This window comes from Parasteatoda tepidariorum, chromosome 9 (genome assembly GCF_043381705.1).
Source record: "Parasteatoda tepidariorum isolate YZ-2023 chromosome 9, CAS_Ptep_4.0, whole genome shotgun sequence".
In the NCBI taxonomy this organism is placed as follows: domain Eukaryota; kingdom Metazoa; phylum Arthropoda; class Arachnida; order Araneae; family Theridiidae; genus Parasteatoda; species Parasteatoda tepidariorum.
Window position 1 is genome coordinate 45,982,967 of NC_092212.1, and position 21,014 is coordinate 46,003,980.

Genomic DNA, 21,014 nt, shown 5'->3' on the forward strand with positions numbered 1-21,014 from the left:
AAATATCAGGACAAAACATTAAAAACAGGACAGACAAGGGCAGAATGTTTTGTATCAGGAAAATCAGGATAACTATGAACTCTGCAAATTAATAACTAAAAATAAAGTTTTTTTTCCTATTACAAAATTAATAAATTAAAACTAAGCTATTTTATTTATAGTTTATAACATTAGAATAAACTCTAGAAAGCTCAATCTGAGATTAATATTTCCTTAACAACTAACATAAATTTGTATGGAGAAAAAATGCAGCAAATGATGTCTCGAAAAAAAAATTAAGAAATTTCTTATTCCACTTATTTATTTTTCATAAAAAAAATAACTTCATTATTGTCTAAAAATGTTTCTAAGATCATTCTCAATTTAAACAAGGTAAAAAAGGAAAGTCATTCCAACAATAAAAACATACATGAACACTATCACAATAATACCCAAAACTAACACAAACTGCATATCAAAATGAAAAAAAAAAAAAGTAACTAATAAAGCAAACCCATGCAGCATTCAACATACATGTCTCGTTTTTCAGACCTTGTTGAGCCATGGTCAGAGCTTGCACCAAAGAATACTTGAAGTAAATCAGGAAACTGAGTTAAGCAGACACACAATGTATTTAATAAAATAATTAGCCTTTTTTCAACTTCAACAGGAATACCCTCTCCACAAGAGGCCAGTAGACGTAAGAGTGGTCGAACAATAGGCTTATGGAAAAGTAAATCTTGATGACAATTTGTTACTAAAACCTATAATACAAAAAATATCATTAATATTTACATAATAATAAAAAACTATAAGTTTTTAAACAAATATGTTTGTGTAACTGGAAGAACTCAGCAATGTTAGTTCTTCAGTGAGAGAGTATAAAATATTCAGAGGTGAAACCTGCGTAGGTTGACCATGCGTTGCTTTAGTGGCTAATTTATAGGGCGTGAGTCATTGTTTTTTTTAATATCATGTTATTCTTACACATATAAGAAAAATGGATTTAATATAGGTTATTATGTAAGATAATAGTTTTTCCATATAGTCAATCCATTAAGGGGTTTAAATAAGTACTTCAAACTATTTTGCATCTTCAGTGAAATTCTAATGCATAATAGTTTTGTTTTTTTTGTCAGTCAACTTTTGAAGGGTTAGGAACATCATTAAATAACATTCCTAGACAAATTTGACTTATTTCAGCAGTCAACATACAAGATAGACATATGGTCAAGTTACAGAAGTTTTGCTCTCTTATTACATAAAATAAATTCAGTTCTTGGTAAGAAGGTCAACTTTGTTGCTGTTGTTTCTAATGTCACTTGCCACACCTGCTTGGTGAAACCGAGCAAATTTAAGGCACAGTGTGAGTTTCTTGTTTTTCAGTGGCGCCATCTATGGCCAAGGATTCGACTTCTGCCACACCATATGTCGCACTCGTTTATAGGGTGGACCCATTCATACATCCATTCATTCATCCACAGATTGTAATTTTGACCTAAATCAGAGAATGGTCGATCTTCAATCCAGTATCCCCAGAGGTACTGATTTGTTACGGGAACATGGAGGACTTTTGCGACTCGACAGATTTAGCATGCATCAGTCACTTTACTAAACGGGGAGTCTTTGGTCAGAGGGGTATGAACCCACGAACTCTCAGACATGGGTCCAGCGCCCTACCGACCAGGCTATCCCGGCTCGGAAGGTCAACTTAAGACAGATGATCAAATTTAACAAGTTTCACTATACTACAAATAATGTAACAATAAATTATTTGTAATGATTCCAAACCTTTCACAAGGCTAAAGTTCATTTACTAAAGTTCTGTTTTCATGCTTTAAAACTAGTAAAGCAATTGTAAGTAAGAGCTTAAATACTCTACTGCCATTTTGAGAATATCATAGAGTAGTTTTCACTTGTGAGTAAAAGAAACTATAAACTAATTCATATTGATTCAAAGCTCTATTAAACATATGGTTTATAGATAAATTGACGTTAAGTTTGGAGTTCTCGTTATAGCATGACAGTAGTTTCATTTATCAAAAAATTAACTGAAAAAAATATTTTTTTAATTATTAAAGTTTTTCTTCAGTTAATCATAAATTTCAAACTTAGATTAAAATAAAACTTACTTCGTAAAATTTTAGCTGCTCTAATTTTAAGGCATTTACGAATTCTCCAGCTCTTAAAGACCAGGTAAAAAGTTTATCTAAACAGCCTTCCATTAACAGATAGCTTAAAAGTGGACCAGTTGGCTCTGGTTCACTCCCTGGAGTTCCATTCGTCAGGCAAGCTGGCGATTGTTGTGCTTCTTGCAAAAGGAGTGTAATCATCTGATCCAAATTATTAATAACACCAGTGACATCATCAGATGTCGGCAATGTTTGTTGCCATGGCCTGAAATAAATTTTAGAAAATTGCTGAGCGAATAGAAAATAATATATATAGAGTAACAGAAGTTGTTGATATTTGGTAAGAAAAGAATAATGAAATTAAAACTTCACAATAGATCTATATTTAAGTGCAGATTTTAACCAGATAATATAGTGACTTCATTTCCAATAAGGGTTTTAAAAATGTATATTGAGGAGAAAACATATATCAGTCAGGGGTCTGTCCAGACATTTTGTAAAAGGTCCGTTTTTGTAAAATTGTGAAGAAAATTACTCGTAATTTGTGAATATAAAATAAACGTCAAGTCACATTCTTTCAACCAGGTTCCGCTTTTGAGAATTTGTGCAAATAGGGTCCGTTATTGCATAAAAACTTTTTCAAGGAGTTTTTAAATTGTAAAGAGATACCAAGATTATGCTCAACACTGCAAAATTATAATTAAAAAAATTAAATATTAAAAAATAAAGAGCAATTGCAGCTACTAAATTAGCGATGCAACATACAAATATTTGGTATTTAGCCTTAACTGCTGAACGCAGAATATTCATTTTGGACGAATATAGGAAGAAGCGTCTGCTGAGGACAAAATTTAGTTCGTTTACACCTGTCTTTCTCCCCCCCCTTCCTAGGAAGGGTTTATTTGATTAACAAAACAATAATAAAGATAAACAAATTTGTGAAGGGTCCGATTAAAGGATAAGTATTTTGTGAAGGGTCCGATTTTAAGTTAAAATATTTTGTGAAGGGTCCTTTTTTAAGTATAAATATTTTGTGAAGGGTCCGTTTTTATGAAAAGATATTTTGTGAAGGGTCCGTTAACGGACCCAAATTTCTTCTAAACAGACCCCTGTCAGTGATAAGATAATACTCCAAAATTACTGTACAAATAAATCGGCAATTGACCCTCTAGTTATTTAAACTTAAGATTTCATAGTTTTCTTTTTAACTGTAATCAACAATTTTCAAAAGGTAAAATAATCGAAAGCCCTCTAACAGATCCTCTTAAAAATCATGTGCATATTTTTTCCATTGGTGGCTTTCCCTTACTTTTTTTATCCTAGTGATAATTTTTTTAGTGGTAAGTACCATCAATATTATTCTACTTCCAAAGAAAATGTTAATGATTTACAAGAATGATGCAATGATACTTTAGAAGCTCCAGAGTTGCTTACTTACAGAGTTGCTATTTTCTTTGAACAGTAAATTTTTTTTTTACAACCACAATTTCTGGTGACCTCTTTGATTTGATTACACATTGTGTTAAATTATTTCATAAATAAAATTTTTCTGAAAAATATAGTGAAAAGTTTTTTTTTTAAAATTAAACATGTAAAAATGGAAATAAAATACTGCTATCTAAATCTCTAAAGAGTACATAAAAAAGTTTTTGAATTGTATAAAAAATTGAATACAAGAAAACTTAGCTTTAGGATCTAGGCAATTCTCACAGAATAATAAACCACTTTAATGCAAAAATAGTTTTAAGTTTTCCAGATTTAAGTTATGTAAGTTTAACTATGAATCAAGATGAAAAGTATTTGCCTAAACAGGAATAAACATTATTATAATTTAATGCTTACTCAGTTTAAATTGTACACATAGAAAAAAAATAATAACTTGCACAAAGTTCAAAACCATTTATTTTTATCACAACACATCGCAAAGTCATTTTGGAAAATGCTATGATTCTGCAGTCGAAATAATTCTTTAGAAATCAAAAATGGATCTTCTAGCAAGATTCTACACCAGCACACTACGTAAAAGGTACTAAAAATGGTGCAACATTTTCCCAACTTTCTTAGAACACAAGGATTACGACTTTATACACCACATTTGTATAGTATGGAATTTTTTGTTCATTCCATCTTGCCAAAAAGGGTTTGTGTCCTATCTGTACCTCATAAGATTTTGAAACTCTTTCCTCCATTACCCCCAAAAAAACCTTATACTAGGTATGGGACAAAATATCATTGGTGAGTCGCTAATCATAACATAAAACTTTGCAAGACGTTTAAAGCTTCGTATTAAGCCCGAAGGTGATCACCTATCAAAATTAATGGGTAAGTTATGATTCTTTTCATGTTTACTAGAAAGATTGACTTTGATATTTTAAAATGCTAAAATATATAAGCATCAAAGTTATTACTTGTCACCATGTATGAGCTAAGTTTATTTACCCATTTTTGTCAATGATACTATATGCTTGATGCCAATGTGTTTGAAAGACCTCTAGGCATGCACCTTCTGGCAATTTAGGTGACAGAGAGAATGAATATTTGCGAAGGCTAGATCGCAATGGACTATCACGTTTGAACATCCAACTCATTATGTATGCAAAGTTTAGAAATTCATAACTGAGGATTTCTTCTCTTTCGAGCCATCATTCCAATTGATCTAAAAATAAAAGAAATATATTCAGTAAAATCTTTTGATACTGAAACTGTTATGCTCTTTTTTTCCAGTAGACAATTCTAATGAAATTTAAACCTTGTAGGGTACAACGTGATAAAGATAATTGAATTACTAATTAAAAATATTTCAGAGAAATAGATTAAATTTAGCAAATTGAATAATTGGATTCTAAGGAATTACAACATATGGCTAAATGTGCCCCATTAATGGTCAATTTCCCACTCAGTATGTTCTAACAAAATTTTAAAACTGTCCATTAAATTAATTTCAATAAATTTTTAAATTTTGAAGAAAACATCAAAATTATAACACTAAATTTCCAAAATGTGAAAGTAGTACTACTTATTTTAAATGTCAAAATAAATAAATAACTATTACTCAAGACACTTTTTTCTGAACCAAAAAACGTTTAACACAAATATAATTTAGGGGTTAATTTGAAAATTGAAGATGCAAGAATTAGTTATAAAATTCAAATTGTGCTGAAATTATGATTTTTTAAACACAATAATTTTTATTTGCTCTTAATTATAAAACAAAATTTAATAAAATTAGAAATTCTAAATGTTCTTTAATTTAAAAATATAATACATACTTTGATTTTTAAGACAAATTGATATTGCTCTTATTACATTAAAGAATAATTAAGTTAATATCAAATAATAAAAAACTAAATTTCAAATTGTCCCTGAAATAAATATATATTTTTTTTAATTTTAAATGAAGCCTTAAATTAAATAAAGTGTAATAACTAAAAAAAAAAAATTAAGATTCACTAGAATTGTATTTTTTTAAAGACAATTTCAACTATATAATGTAACTACACGATTACCGTATCCTAGCAAAGTTTACAAATACAATAGAGTCTCACCAAATATCCCCATGGTAATGCTTAAGTTTATATTCACCCATAACTTCCATTAACAAAATTAATAAACAGCACTGAGGCAATGTTTATCATTACTTGTGTGTGTTTTATAACTTGAATGTCTCAAAAAGCTTTATCTCAAAATTTACTAGTATGACTTCTTATCTCTACATTTTATTACCATGAATTTTTTTTAAAATCTAATAAAATGCACCACTTTGTTTACCAAATGAGAATTATTACAATAATCATTTATGTTAGATAAACAGTGTAAAGATTAGTAAGGAAACTGCAATTTTACGTCAAATAAAGCATTGTTTATGGTGCTGCAATTGAAATTGAATAATTAATTATGAAAACAAATTGTATTGAATTATGAACTTTCAAAGTATCTATAAAAAGTTAATTCAGGTGAATCAATAAAATTCTTTCTTATTAATTTATAATAAATGTATATTTATTTTTTAAAGTTTAATTTCTTGTAGAGCATTTTTCAATACATTTTGGATTTTTCAATACAAGGATTGGTTTAGAAGAAAAAAATTCCAATTTATGAATTCAAAACTATGAGTTGCACTGTGCAATTAAGCACAATTTTAAATTATATACCCTAACTACATACATTAATTTCTGATAAAATTAAATTTTTTTATTTAAGTAAAAAATTTTAAATGGTTATTTAACTTGATTTTAATGTTTATTGTGGTTAACATTAAAAAACCATAATGAATATTCAGAGAGATACATAGCATTATATAAGAAAAACCAATGTAAACAACATTTTTAAATTAAATCATATTTATTTTTTTGTTAATTAGAACTTTTCNATTTTTAATATCCTTTTCTATAAGGATGACAACATAATGAATTTTCTATGCTTTTATTGAAGAAAGAATAAGGAAATCTATTTACAATTTATATACAAACGGAGCAATGTAAACAACATTTTTAAATTAAATCATATTTATTTTTTTGTTAATTAGAACTTTTCTATAATAGTTATTTTTTTGCATATTTTCATATCCAAAGAAATTCCATGGATTTCCAAAATTGCCAGGTCTGTTTTGAAAGCAGAGTTGAAATGAGAAAAAAGATGGATTGTTTACTTTGCAATATGCAGCAGAAAGTACACATTTTAACGTATCACTGGCAAGATTTCCGTATTGTGACCTACAGCAGAATAATCAGCAAGCAGGAGTGATTGTGAGCCCAAGTCAAAATTCCGGAAAATTTCTTGAGTAAAAAAAAAAAAAAAAAAAAAGTTTAAATCGAAAAATTAGAAAAAAATTTAAACGAGGTTTTTTCTTTTTTCTCAATATTTCTCAGTTTAATTAAAATATATTTAAAATTTTACACATACCTATACCATTTACTCATGCCTATGATGACCTGGAGAAGTAATTGAAATTTACAAATATGTCTTTCTTTCTTGAGTTTATGATTATAATAACTATTTACTGATAAAAAATGAATATTAATCTTGAGTATAAGCTTAAAAAGTATCTGGCTCTCTCTTACAAACAAATAAAATTAACTGTGTTTTTAAGTTCCACCTTTGAAAATTTGAGAAACTTTTGTGATCAATGATTTTTTTAAATGCCTGAACCTTCCATCTCCAGAAACTTCCAGAGCACAATCAACCCTGATAGCAATTTCCAGGCAATGGCCCATAAGATGCTAAAAAGAACATTACAGAAAGAGACCAACTCAAAGATTATAACTCGTAGCCAACCCCGGGCAAACCTCTACATGTTTTTCTAACAAAAATTTGCAAATTTTAGATCACAATACAGAAACACCTCCGTATCACCCCTTCCCTTTTCTAAAGCAGAATCATTTTGCTTTTGAAAACAATCACTGATTTGAATTTAGTGTGATTGTAACGTAAGTAGACGTAAATATAAAGCAAAATATAGATTTACAGTATAAAATAAAGAAAAAGCAATGCAGAATGTCCTTTAAGGAGAAAAGATCATACTTACAAATACAGATCATAAGTGAGGCTTACAAATACAGATCATAAATGAGGCTTACAAATACAGTTATAAATAAGACTTACATATACAGTTATAAATAAAGAAAAGCAACATCTTCAAAATACAAATAACTAGAATCTTTAACCTCCTATGTCAATAAGATAAAATTCATCTCCACTTGTTACAAAACTGATATTTTGAATAATTTCTCTCATTAATAACCGATTTTATTTTAAATTGCACTTCCACTTGATGAGGTAAAGAATTCTGGTTGATTGTATACAGTTTTAAAAAAGAACTAATATCATAATAAAAAGCAAAGATATTATCTAAATTAAAAAAAAAAATGAAATAGGAACATAAAAATCTATTCACTTGTTTAATATATATACTAATAAATATCATAAACAGTTCAGTTGCGTAGATCTAATTATAACAACTAACAAATAAGACTAATAGCTTTTGTAGCAACATAAATATGAATGTAAACTGTAATGAAATGAAAATATTTTTCAACTTGATGCTCTTTATAAAATGATTCTAATTCAGTCAAATTGTAAACACACCTAGTGAAATTGTACAATACAGATAAAATGAACTTAATAATAAGCATAACAATAAAGTTTATTTAAAATGATATGAGTATATACAAGACAAAAAACAACGATTTATTTTCTTTCAAATCCGGTGTAAATGGGCTAAATTCGGCATAACAATTATAACATAAACATAGCCGTATAAACAAATAAACACGGTGTCTGCAATTAACCATAAATTTTATGGCTTAACTTTAAAAAGCTTACACAGTACATTGTAAAAACGAATCTTTTCGTTTTTAAAATCAAGCTATAATGTAAACATTTATAATATATTTAAATTGTAAAGGGAATGACTCATTTCTAATTAAAATTATTGTTAAACAAAATCTCACCTTGATTTCTTCATTTACCTGCTGATACTCTGGTTTGCTGGCCTCCATGTGTAAATATACTCTCGTCAAACAATAAAAATCAAATTGATTTTTTGGAAAGAATGATGTTACAGCTTCTTCATAAGTTAAAAAATGTTGTTGAAAAGATTATTTGAATATTTTCAAATGCAAATATAATTGCATCATGCGTTAATTTGGATATAATACAATTCTTGATATAATTCAAAAATCACTGGAAACGAGATTACAAGATGGTGTCGATTTGTGGTGGTTTCCACTCTAAAGTTGGTGTAAATGAAATCTTAGAAAATACAGCCGACACCTTGTTTATTTAAAATAAAATTTTCAAATATTGATAATTCACAAATTCTGCTGTATGCGATAAAAAGTCTAATCAGATATCGTTTGTTTTCATTTACTAACTACATTTTATAGCAATCGAACATTTTGCACTTTTCATTAATCGATTTTTATTTATAATGTTTTATTTACATTTAGCAAATATGCAATCTATAGAACAAGTAACTGTTTTAAAGATCTTATTCATAAAAGTAAGGATTTTCTTATATTTATTTATTATTATGTAACGTACATTGTATTATATATTCATTATTTGACTAAATGTAATCAATTTCATTTGTTGTCATGCACACATTAAATTGCACGAAGAGTTACTTAAGAATAAAGTGTGAATTGAGAGCAAATATTGAAGTTGTTATTTATAAAATGTTCAGTACGTTATATATTTTTAAAAAAAATATTTGTTTATACGGCAGGTTTGTCGATAAAATTTTATGTGTAGTAGATACCGGAACTATTCGTCGTACCTATGATTCATCGGTTGTTTACCCTCAACGTTTTTTTAAATATAACATAATATTTAATCAATCTCAGTTTATTACTTTTTTTTAAATCTATTTACCCTGCCATTTATTAAGCATTGCATTTTCTATTCAATTTTTAAAGCAGTGCAATCGTTAAGTTTACATATAATGCCATTTACAACACAGTTTTCTAGTTTTTTGTTGTTGTTTTGTTTAACAGGTAATAAATTACATTAATTCTATTTTTATCGTTACATTAAATAGCAAAGATTTTCTGATAAAATGTTAATCTAATATTTTGTCATGAAAACAATAAAATGAGTTCAAGTTTGTTTACACTTACAGATGTTATTGTGATCACCTTTATTTTTCTTGTAAGATTACTTTATTAAAAGGAAATTGAACTTTTAGTTAATCTAGAATGTTTTAAAACTCAATAATAATACTTAAAACACATTAAAAGTGATATTTATATTAATAGTTGCCTCTAATGTAAGTTACCTCTTCTATATATCATTTATAATCTTCATTTTTTATTCAGTAATTTGTATTTATACTTGAAAAAAATAAATCTCTTGATTTGTTTTTATTGAAATACAGTTATTTCATTCAAATTCATTATGCTCATAAAATGTTAATTGTAAGTTTATGGAATATTAAAATAAGAAAAGAAATCCTCAAGCTTGTTTGTAATTTCTCTCTCATTTTTGAAATTATAATTTTGCTTTGTTTTTATGCAAATAATATTTTGCTTTTCTTTTAAGCAAACCATTTAGTTTTTAATGTATAAAAAGTAATAATTCCTGGGAATTTATACAAGTTGTTATTTGAAAAGAAGTTATAACTGTTTTTAATATAAAACAGATGAAGTGCTTAAAAAGATGAGCAATTTATTTTTTTGCTGAAACTATTAATTATACTGTTTTAATTACATTACAGTTCTTTTATTTCAGTTTATGTAATTTCAGAAATTGCAAAAGCTTATTTTCTTTTGTGCATTTGTTGCTAGTAAATATGGGGCATTATAAATAAAATAACAATAATTACAGGAAAGCATAACCATTTTTGGGTATTAGAAGTTGGTTACAAAAACTACAAAATACAGAATCTGGAAGACAACATTAACATTATCTTTTAATTATGAATATACAAGGAATATTTAGATTCTTTTTTAAAGTAATGTGATTAAGTTTCAAGTCTATAATTAATCTTTTTGCTCCTGTGCAGATAATAAAAGTATTTAATCTGAATAAATTTGGACAATTGTACTTATTAGATTGCAAAAGCAAATTATGATACATTTATGTAGACATTGGCATACAACAAATTTACATTCATCCTATAAGTTAACTTTGGCTATTATTAAGAAAATAAAATTTGTTACTAATACTGTATGGGATTAATCTGATGACTATTGCTAGAATTTTTAAAATTATTTTTTTTATTCATCTTATCTACTTGCATACATTTTCTTTTCATATAGTTTACAAATTTATAAGTAATTATTTTTCACTGTAAACTTAGAATAATCGATTACATAAATAAGAATTTTCATGATGAAACTGAAAGTATCACATTCTTTGAGAAAGGCTGTAAATTAGATCAGTAACTTTCTGTTACTATTTTTCTTTCATATTTTAGACAATTGGGTATAATATGAAAAAAGCACAACTACTTCCACTTACTAGGAATAACATTTACCTTTTAGTTTAATTAATAAACTGAGTTTTAAATATGCTTACTAAATTCATAAACTTCGGTAAAACAACAATATAAATTATTTCCAAAGGAACTAGACTAATACAATTCCAACCTGGCGAGTAGCGACTTATAACAAGACACTTCGTTTGATGCTTTTACTTGTTGCTAGAAATCAGGTTCGCAGAAAATGCTGTTTACTAGTTAAATTTAGTAGGAATAACACGATCTGTGACGTAGGCTATAGTATACCCAATTCTGGGGTCCAGTTAAAGTGCTTTAGGGGCCACTTTTGACTTGTTTGCCATAGGTTGTGCATCCAATATTTCATTAGTTGTTGGATATCTGCATAATCTTGTATCATTATCATTGCACACTATTCTGTAAAAGTAGGCAAATTACAAGTTTCTATACTTATTTATTTAATAATAAATAAAGACATGGAATGAGATGGGAAAATAATGTGTAGCTGGAAAATTTCTGTATAATTTTCCCCAGAAGCTCAATGCTTGAAAGAATAAAACTGCATTTGTTGCTGAATATGAAGGGAAAAAAAATATTTGTAATCAGTATATGTTTCTTTTTCTTATTTATTTATATATACTTTTTTACTATTTTCTTTTATGGAGTTATTTCTTGAAATAATTTTACTATCACTCAACAGTATAATATTCATAACAATTATTCTGTGCAGCAAAATTGCAGCTATTAGTTCATGCTTAAGTTGTAAAGTAGTAAAAAATTTACTATTGTTAAATTTCTTCTAAATGAAATTAATTTTTAGAAAGTATTCTTAGAAATTTTTGAAAGGCAATGCATGGCAGGTCTATTCTATTTATCTATATTACAGAAAATAATAAATTGTGTTTCTTTAGTTGCTACAAGGTTTGCTAAAGGCTATAATAACACTTTTTCAGATTCAGATTTTTTTTCCTAGTTAGTTCTTGTTATTGCTCTGGTTTGTTATTGTCTTGTTATTCAGGTTTGTTATTGCTATTAATAGACCTGCACATAATATGCAATAATAATTTTTAAAAGATTTTATTGCTATAAAGCAGAAATATCTAAAACCTTTTGGCTAATTTTTTCCCTTAAAGTGGACTTGGCCTATTATTATTTTGAATCCTTCATAAGTAATTACTTGTCCTGAAGTGCTTTTTTTTTAATTCTAGAGAGTTTTACATTTACCTTATAAATCAGTGTTCCCCAACCTTTTTATCACCGCGGACCTGTCAAGGTTTGATAATTTTACAGTGACCCACTGGGGGGTGGGATGTTGATTGTTTATATTTTAGATTATTTCCATTTATTAACGATAGAGAAAAGACGAAGTTCTTCATTAGTTCCAATGTCAATTTCGTGCCGCGCTTTCATGTTTTATTTATGATATTTACAGTTATGATAATTGATTTTTTTTTATTTCAACTAATTGAAAGAGAAAATAGTTGCAGTGGTTTTCCTTTTTTTTTAAACTTTTTAAAACATTAAAGAAATTCATGTCACTACCTTCAGGGGCCCTTTTTTTTAAATAAATAAAATTTTAACAGAACGCAGATATTTTTAATTTGGGGTATAAACCTAGGAATTTAAATTCAGTTTCAATGAGATGGGCAACCCGGTACCATTTGATCCATGGACATAACACTGGAATACTGTTCTAAATAACCTAATCACGCTTTAGAAACAAAACAGAAGAAATTGAAAAGAAGAAAAAAATAGTAGACATGCTATAAATACAAAATATATTGACTAATTTTTTATTTAAATATGAAAAAAAATAACGAAAACCTAAATAAAGGCTGTTAAAACATTTCCCCCCCCTTCAAATTAAACAGCTAACAGGATTTTTGCTCTTGGACAACTCATTTAGTATTTACTTATACATTCCAAGTTGAATGTTATAATTTAGAGCTCTATGCACGTCTTATTGATAGTTATTTATTACGAGTTATTAATTAAGATACAATTTTCCATTTCAGAATGAGTAATTTCACTACTATGGTAGAGTTGGGAAAAGATACAGAGAAGTGTGACAAATCTGTAAAATGTTTCACTATGGATGAAGCATTTCTCAATGACTTATTAGAATGCTCAGTATGCTTAGAACAGTTAGATAGTAGCAGTAAAGTCCTTCCATGTCAGCACACTTTTTGTAAGAGATGTTTGCATGAAATTTTAAACTCTCACAAAGAACTGAGATGTCCTGAGTGCAGGATATTAGTGGATGTCAAGATTGAAGAATTGCCGTGCAATATACTATTAGTGCGTCTTTTAGAAGGTCTAAAAAATAATGTTCGGCCTAAGAGAGTGGGTAGCAGCACTGATGTTGCTTTACGGAGTGCTGAATCGAGTTCGGGACAGCAAACTACTCCACCTCATCCTCAGCTACCTCAACCTCTTGGTAGCTTACAGCGGTCCCCGAGTGTTACAGATTTACGGATGGTGCCAAAACAGGTAAGCTGATTATTTTCAGAGCCATTTTACTGTATTTGATTTTAGATGTTCTGTACAAAGCAAAACTTGATCTTATTTGCAAAATATACTGGTTCAATTAAATTATTTTTTATTAACTGTTATAGTATTGTATAAAAATTCTATAATGTGTTTTTTAATGTATTTTTATCACTGTATTTTTTATAATGACTGTAATGTATTGAAAATAATTGAAATTTTTTTAATTTGTATTTTTCTAGTGTTTTAAGATAACTTTTCTGATTTATTACAGCTAAACAAGACAAATGGAATAAATAATTATAGCATTTCATGTTTATATAACTTCTAATACATACAAAAGATCTTTCATAAATGCCTGTTAATTTGAGCTTTCATTTTAGTCTTTGAGAATTTACAATTTTAGTCGTGACAAAAACTGAATATGATCAAGTATTTTTTTAAATGGATCTAAAATATCATTTATTCAGATTTTGTCATTACATTGAGTTGGGAGAATTTAAAAGTTTCATCATTGAAGCTATATTTATAATAACATTTTTTCTATTAACTTTCTAATTTAAATTCTGCTTTTATGTATTGTTTAGTGTATTTAATATTCAATTATTTATGTTTAAATAGGTTTTACAAGCCTGTCCTTGTGCTAAAGCTCTTTATCCATATGAAGCCAAAGTACCAGGGTAAGATTTTTTCTTCTTCTTTGAATTGTTTGTATGTTTATATGAGATCAATGCTAAATATTGAAATGTAATTGTGTTTCATTTCATAGCTAAATTACAAAATTTTGCATCCATCGAAGAAAAAAAAATTTGTAATTACTGGTACTATTTTATAGAAAATTTAATTGCTCAATTAAACATTGAAATTTAAACTTTGCCTTTCAATAATAGTGAGAATGGAGATTCTGTAAGATTATCTGGAGTTATATTTAAAAAAAAAAAAAAATTATTGATATTTTAATGAATTTTCTACATTTTAAATATGATATTTAACATTGTATAAAAAAAAATTGAGATTGTGAAACTTGTTACTAACTGTAAAAAAATGTAGTTCTAAACCACACACATATAATTAAAGTAATTTATATTTATCCTATTAATGCCGAAATGTTTTAATTAATAAAAAGAAGTAATATTTAGTAGACCAAATGCTTTAGATCACTTAAACTTCTTAATTAGATCTCTTTAAATTTTTAATTATTAAAATTTGATTTTCTTAGGTATATAAAGTTTTATCAGCATTAAAATGTGACAAAATTATACCAAAGCCTATAATTCTTACTAGCATTTCCATAAATTAAATGTTTTTAACTTTTGATTAAATTCGATGCACTTTTATTTTTATTTGAAAAAAAAATTTCAATGAATTTTAATAATGTTACATCTTTCAATCTTTTTTATTTATAAAAATTTATTTTATTTCAAGTCATCTCTACTCACTGATAAAAAAATTTTTTAATAAATTCATCTCACTGCTATTTAAAACTAGTATTTATTTAAAAAGAATTTTTACATTATTAAATTTTCCTGCTAAAGACGCAATAAATCTTTTAAAATTTTTTTGTTGTTTTAAAACAAGTGTTTATAGAACAACAAGCTTTAACATTAGTTTCTTTAAATGTATATATGTTCTTTTCTGCTCATTTATGTAATACAGTTTATTTCGCAAGTTTTTGTAAAAAGGAGGTACAGAAAAATGAATCATTTTTAAGGAGTATGAATTGGATTAATTATCTACTCTTTCCAGTAAATCCTTCAATCATTGTTTGATATTCCTGACTTAAAAACACTTTCTTTTTTATTTATAACAGTCATAATTTTAATGTGAATTTTTAAATTAAGATGGCACGTTGACATTGAGTTAGATCTCCATCACTGCCTCCTCAAAAAATTTTAACGCATATACAAAAGTACTCTATATACGTATATAGACTTTTACTTTACGCATTACGTACTACATACACATATACAAAACTGGTTTTATTGTTCACTTCTACATCGTTCAACAGAGAACGATCCGAATTTTTATTTCTCACATTGTACTCAGATCTCGCATACGGGTATGGACTTGGTCATTTGACAATAGATATGACTAACTTTCTTAACTGTGACATATTTTAGGGCTGTGCCTTACATTGCATCCATCCCAGAAACCAAGGTATAACTTTTATTTTTAATTATGTGAGAAACACACATTACATCTCTTAAGTTGTTACCTGTTAAGAAATGACTTAAATATTTTATGTATTAAAATATGATAAGATATACGATAAAATATTATTCAATTGTCTTCATATAAATTCTTTATTTGTTCATAACTTTTTTTATTTCTCTTTTATTTTACTAATTGTGATAATTATTTTATAGTGATCTCACCTTCAAAAAAGGAGATGTCATTATTTTGAGAAAAAGAGTTGACCAAAACTGGTTTTATGGTGAACTTGGTGGAAAATCTGGCTTTGTGCCAGCTAGTTTTGTGCAAGTTGTTGTACCTATACCTTCTCATGTGCCACAGTGCAAAGCTTTGTATGACTTCCAAATAAGTAGCAGTGAAGAAAAGGATTGTTTAACTTTTGTAAAGGTATAATTTTTTTTATTGTAATCCCTTATAATCATAAAAATTTCACTTTAAGGCATGAAAAACAATGTTCGTGGAATAAACATTTTTCAAAAAAATTGTGCTGCCTACTTTAGGTGGACATAACCTGCAGTCTAAAATCTAAGTGCTGCCCGTAGTTTGCCTTCTTACCAAAAATGCATTAGAGAAAATTGCATAACTAGCATAAGGAATTTTATAACTGTTTTCAAACTAATTTTTGTGAACTTTAGTAAAACTCTAAAAGTATAATATCAACTGATTCACTGTTGCACTTTCTTTTAGAAAATGAACATAAAGTGTTTTTTCTTCCGAAGAAGGTGTCTTTTATCTAATAAACGGGAATCTCTGGTCGCTGGACTTTTGCTGTTATTGGTCGCCAACCATCGGGGACTATATTTTATGAATCCTGATCACAGATATAAAAAGGAGAACTTCTTAGTCATGTTTAATTGTCTTAATCAATTTTTCATTTCAGTTTTTCTGTTTGTTATTTAGTCCGAATTAATTTATGTAAAAACTGAATTCATTGCAGCCTCTTTAAGGTAGAATATTTTTGCTGGCGCCCTCTCAAAAAAGGTTGTGCATTTTTAACTATTAAAAGTTATAACGTGAGTAAACTTTTGATTTTTAACAGAAAAGCAATGGTGCAGTATAGTAAGCAGAGGAAGTAGGGGTAGTCTCTTTTAGTTATATGTAATAATTATAATTTAATTTTTTTATGTTCTAAACCTCCATTTTTTATTGTTTCTTTTACTTTGCTTGTATTATTTTTAGCAAATATGAAAAAACGAAACTTAAATAATTTCTACGTACACAAATCATTCAGTACATGAATTTGTTTTCCAACTTGTAAATAAAGTGTCATAAATAATATTTAGAGGAAATGTTAAATAAATTATTAATTTAGATATGATTTAAGTTAAAGATATTATTTTGCAAAGAAAAATAATTATTAAAAAAAAAATGTGTGCAAAATTTTTTTTCTTCTGAAATTTCACTCTACGTTCTAACATTTATGTTAAAAACTAAATTCTATTATTCAATATAATCTGTTAAATGTTGAAAATTTTTAAATTCCTTTAATTTTTAGGGTGATATATTGAATGTTATTAGACGAATAGATGATCACTGGGCTGAAGGAAAATTGCGTGATAGAATTGGAATTTTCCCCATATCTTTCGTTGAGGTAAGAGATATACTCCAAAAATAATAATTCCAATTGTATTTGAGAATTTTTAAGTAGATGAAATATTTGTTTTTTACTGATTGTCTTAAAAATGTTTCTGTGCTTATATTTTATTTTTAAATTTTGTTGCTGGTGATCATTATTATGAAGAAACATTCCTTTTGTACTGGTATTTGAGAAAAAATTGATTATCAGTTATCAATAACCAGTTATAAATCGTTGTTTAGGAAAAATAATTTGAAGTTTTATTTATTTTTTTTATAATAATTGCCCTTTTTTATTGTGGACACAGAGAACATTAATTGACAAGATTAGGAAATTTATCTGGTGGCCACTAGAGGTAAATTAATTTAAGGCAGTTTTTTTCGTTCCACTGGGCAATTTTTGCATTAAAAGTACTTTAATAATGACTTAGCTTCTTAATTGTTATTAAAAATATTTGTTTATCTTAGTTTTAAAAAAATGTAATTATATAATGAGAAATTATTATAAAAAATCTAGGCATTATACCATATCATGTTTTAAGGAAAAATAACAACTTAAAAAATGGGGGGAATGTATAATAGGTTTGATTTTAGACTTTTTTTTCTGTATCGGAATGAAATGTAATTACCTTATCTGGAAAATTAAACCTCTTAATGAACTTAAAATAGTAATATTAGAAATTTTAAAGCACGTCCGAAAGTGATAATTAAAATGTGTGATTTGAAACTCTTGTATTGTAATAATCCTTGTAAAGATACAGGATTTTCAAAAATGCTTGGAGAAGCGTAGCAATAACTGCCTTTAAAAAAAAGGAAAAAATCATTTAGATTTATGATGAAATCTATGCAAATAAAGCAGGTCAAAAAGTGATCTATTATATGCGTGATTTATAACTCATGAGTTGTAATGCCGCATTAAATGTATAGGGGTTTCAAATACCCCATGGAAATTAGTATTTGTAACTGCAAAAAAAAAAAAAAAAAAATNTAACTGCAAAAAAAAAATTATTGAAGATGATTGGAATTAGAATGAAATCAGCAAAATAATTGAGTTAAAAAGTGCTTACTCAAACTCGAAATTTGCGTATCGTAATATCATATTAAAAATATTGTTTCTTTTTTTTTTTTAAATCATGTGGAATTTCAAAGCAATTATCACAGAAAAAAGTCAAAAGTTATCGAGAAACATAGATTTATATTAGAATCTGTGCAAATTGAGTGTGTTAATAAGTGAGGACTTAAATGTGCTATTCTAAATTTTCGAAATTTTTTAATTTTGTTTTGTTTGGAAGCGCCTTGAAACCATGCATCAACATTCGGTAGGCCGCATGTGGGTGGCAGGTTGTGCACCCTTAACCTAGATATACGTTAATCATCAAATTTTTACCCTTCATTTATTATAATCGTAAAGTAATTATGTGATGTTTTTTTTTTTCTTTTCTGTCATGTTGAAAAATTCTTAGTTATTTTTACTATCATAGTTTATCAATTTTATTGAAAGCATTTTATATTTTCTAGATGAATGCTGCTGCTAGAGCTGTGATGAAATTATCTGCAAAGTAAGATTGCAATTTTCGATATTTTTATTGAAAATGTTTTAGTGTTAAATGACCTAGCAAAAATTGATTCTTGGTTTCTTAAACTGGTTTCAGTTAAATTTTATGTAATAGTTTAAGAATGTTTTCCAATATTTTTTGTCAGGCAAAATAAAAAGCCAAATTTTGAGCACTTTTAGCTCAATGCAGGGAACGAGTGAAGGGTCTGTAATTTAAATATTTTTAAAGAAAACTTTAATACACTTTTTTATAATTTTGGTTTGGCTCAATTTAAAATCATAACTGCTGGTCAATTTTTGCATAATATTAAGAGCCAAATAATGCCGCGGTGACGCAACATTTCAAATATTAATTTAGATTTCAAGTGCTTTTCTTTTTTTTATAATCTTATGTTTTTTTTCTTTTTAATAACATTTTGCATTATTTCCATAATTGACATAGAGGGCGAGAGAGGAACAAAACTTAGCTTAGTTATCAATAACTGTTAGGAACTCTTAATTGCTCTAAAAGCAGCATATTATTTATTTAAACGTGTTAATTCATTTAATGAAATTGCGCTCATAAATCATTAAGTATATTTCTTATTTTTATTCGAACATTGAAACCCATGTAAGTTGGTCACTTTCATTGAAGGTCACTTAGATAGGTAGTCAACTTATAAAGTAGCATTTCAGTTATTTTTTTTCTAATTTGATGCTTGAATATGGAGACTAACTTGTTAAAGTAGTCAGTGTAATAGAATTCATTGTATGTAATGTTATAGCTAAAGTATAGTAAAGAGAAAGAAAAAAATTTCATACAAAAATATAAAACTCTTCTATTTTGTTAAACTGCAACTTAAGCATTTTTGTTTAATTATCTCAGCATTACAACTGGAAAGAAAGTTAATTTTAAATATTATAGAAAATTAAACCTAGCTTTTGTGTTTAATGATGTTTAACTTCATATAACACAAATAGTGAATTAGACTTATCTTTTTGTGTTGAGATATTTCCAAAATCTATTCTTAAATTTAAGTCTTAATTGAGCTTCACAACCATTAACATATTGATAGAAATGTTATTAAAACTTTGCAACTCGATTTAACTCCTATTTTTATTTATTTGAACTTTTTCTACCATAAATAATTTAATTTTATTGTTTATATGAAGTTAAATAAAAATCAAATAGAAAAATATTTTTGCGTTAGTATATTCAACTTGTTTAATTTTGTTTTTACAATTTTTATTTTGGTTACTAAATAATATTTTTCACTCTAGTGCTCAGTCTTCAAGAATTCTTCCTCCAGTGGCTCCATCTACTGATTCTCATTTTGTCACTGCCACAACAAGTAATTTGAATATTTAAATAGACTTTTTTGTTGGTGTCTCACTAATGCAATGAAAAGAAAATGTATTTAAAATAAAATAGATAACTGATATTTTTGTTATTGTTTGGTTGAAATAGCTTGTTAATTTCAAATAAAATAGCGGGACATAATGTAGTCATTCTTATTATTTGACCTTAATTATCAAAAGTAAAATATTTAAATTATTTCAGGTGTTGAAAATGCTGCTCAAAGTCCTCAGTATCAAGATTCAAGCAGTACTGGAAACATGTCTCAGCCTGTTTCATCTGGAATCAGTCCTCCATTTTCATCTACTGCCTTTACATCTCCCATTCATAGTTCTTCTCATACAATTCATCAAAATGTAAGCATGGCTGGCTATCCTGGATCTTCATATGATGGCCAACACCATGCAAGTACATCATCACATCATCGTCAACCACAATCATCATCAGTTAAAGCCTCTTCAGATGAACATCATGTATCAAATGATGGCTCTCATGAAAATTCTGCTGTTTCTAAATCTAGGTCAACACCTAGTCCCAGTACGGCTTTCTCATCTGTCGCATCAGTGACACCTCCTTTGGTAAGTTGTTAATTAATGTATTTAAATTTTTGTTTAGCTAACAATTTTTATTCAATATGCGTAAAGGGAACTCTGAAAGAATGAGATAGTAAAGCTATGAGGGAAAATTTAAAAGTTTCCAAATAAATAAATAAAAAAAATATGTAATGGTTATGATTCTGCTTGTTATTTTATGCTTTTTTCCCCCTTCATTTTTTGAAACTAAATGCATCTAATAGTTTGTTTCATATGAGACTATGTTTGT

The 21,014-nt window shown here is 27.3% G+C and overlaps 2 protein-coding genes across 11 annotated transcripts in view; one reads left to right on the forward strand and one right to left on the reverse strand.

Moving 5' to 3' along the window:
- The window catches only part of LOC107440695 (FHF complex subunit HOOK-interacting protein 1B), a 31,208-nt gene extending 22,508 nt beyond the window's left edge, over positions 1-8,700 (reverse strand). For 2 of the 5 annotated variants that reach the window (XM_071185961.1, XM_071185960.1), the window contains exons 1-4: positions 8,561-8,700; positions 4,551-4,767; positions 2,112-2,376; positions 532-743 (exon numbers count right to left, since the gene is read on the reverse strand). In XM_071185961.1, coding sequence (XP_071042062.1) covers positions 532-743; positions 2,112-2,376; positions 4,551-4,699 — 626 coding nt within the window. In that variant the 5' untranslated portion in view covers positions 4,700-4,767; positions 8,561-8,700. Of the gene's footprint in view, positions 1-513; positions 744-2,111; positions 2,377-4,550; positions 4,768-6,759; positions 6,887-8,560 lie in introns of those variants that run through there. The other 3 variants (XM_043051949.2, XM_043051947.2, XM_043051948.1) reach the window with 2 other exon arrangements.
- Positions 8,701-8,973: 273 nt separating this feature from the next.
- LOC107440697 (Plenty of SH3s) overlaps positions 8,974-21,014 on the forward strand; it is a 31,159-nt gene continuing 19,118 nt past the window's right edge. For 5 of the 6 annotated variants that reach the window (XM_043051950.2, XM_043051952.2, XM_071185963.1 and 2 more), the window contains exons 1-8: positions 8,974-9,111; positions 13,062-13,536; positions 14,155-14,213; positions 15,900-16,113; positions 17,222-17,317; positions 18,820-18,860; positions 20,117-20,187; positions 20,397-20,770. In XM_043051950.2, coding sequence (XP_042907884.1) covers positions 13,063-13,536; positions 14,155-14,213; positions 15,900-16,113; positions 17,222-17,317; positions 18,820-18,860; positions 20,117-20,187; positions 20,397-20,770 — 1,329 coding nt within the window. In that variant the 5' untranslated portion in view covers positions 8,974-9,111; position 13,062. Of the gene's footprint in view, positions 9,112-9,307; positions 9,605-13,061; positions 13,537-14,154; positions 14,214-15,899; positions 16,114-17,221; positions 17,318-18,819; positions 18,861-20,116; positions 20,188-20,396; positions 20,771-21,014 lie in introns of those variants that run through there. The other variant, XM_043051951.2, reaches the window with a different exon arrangement.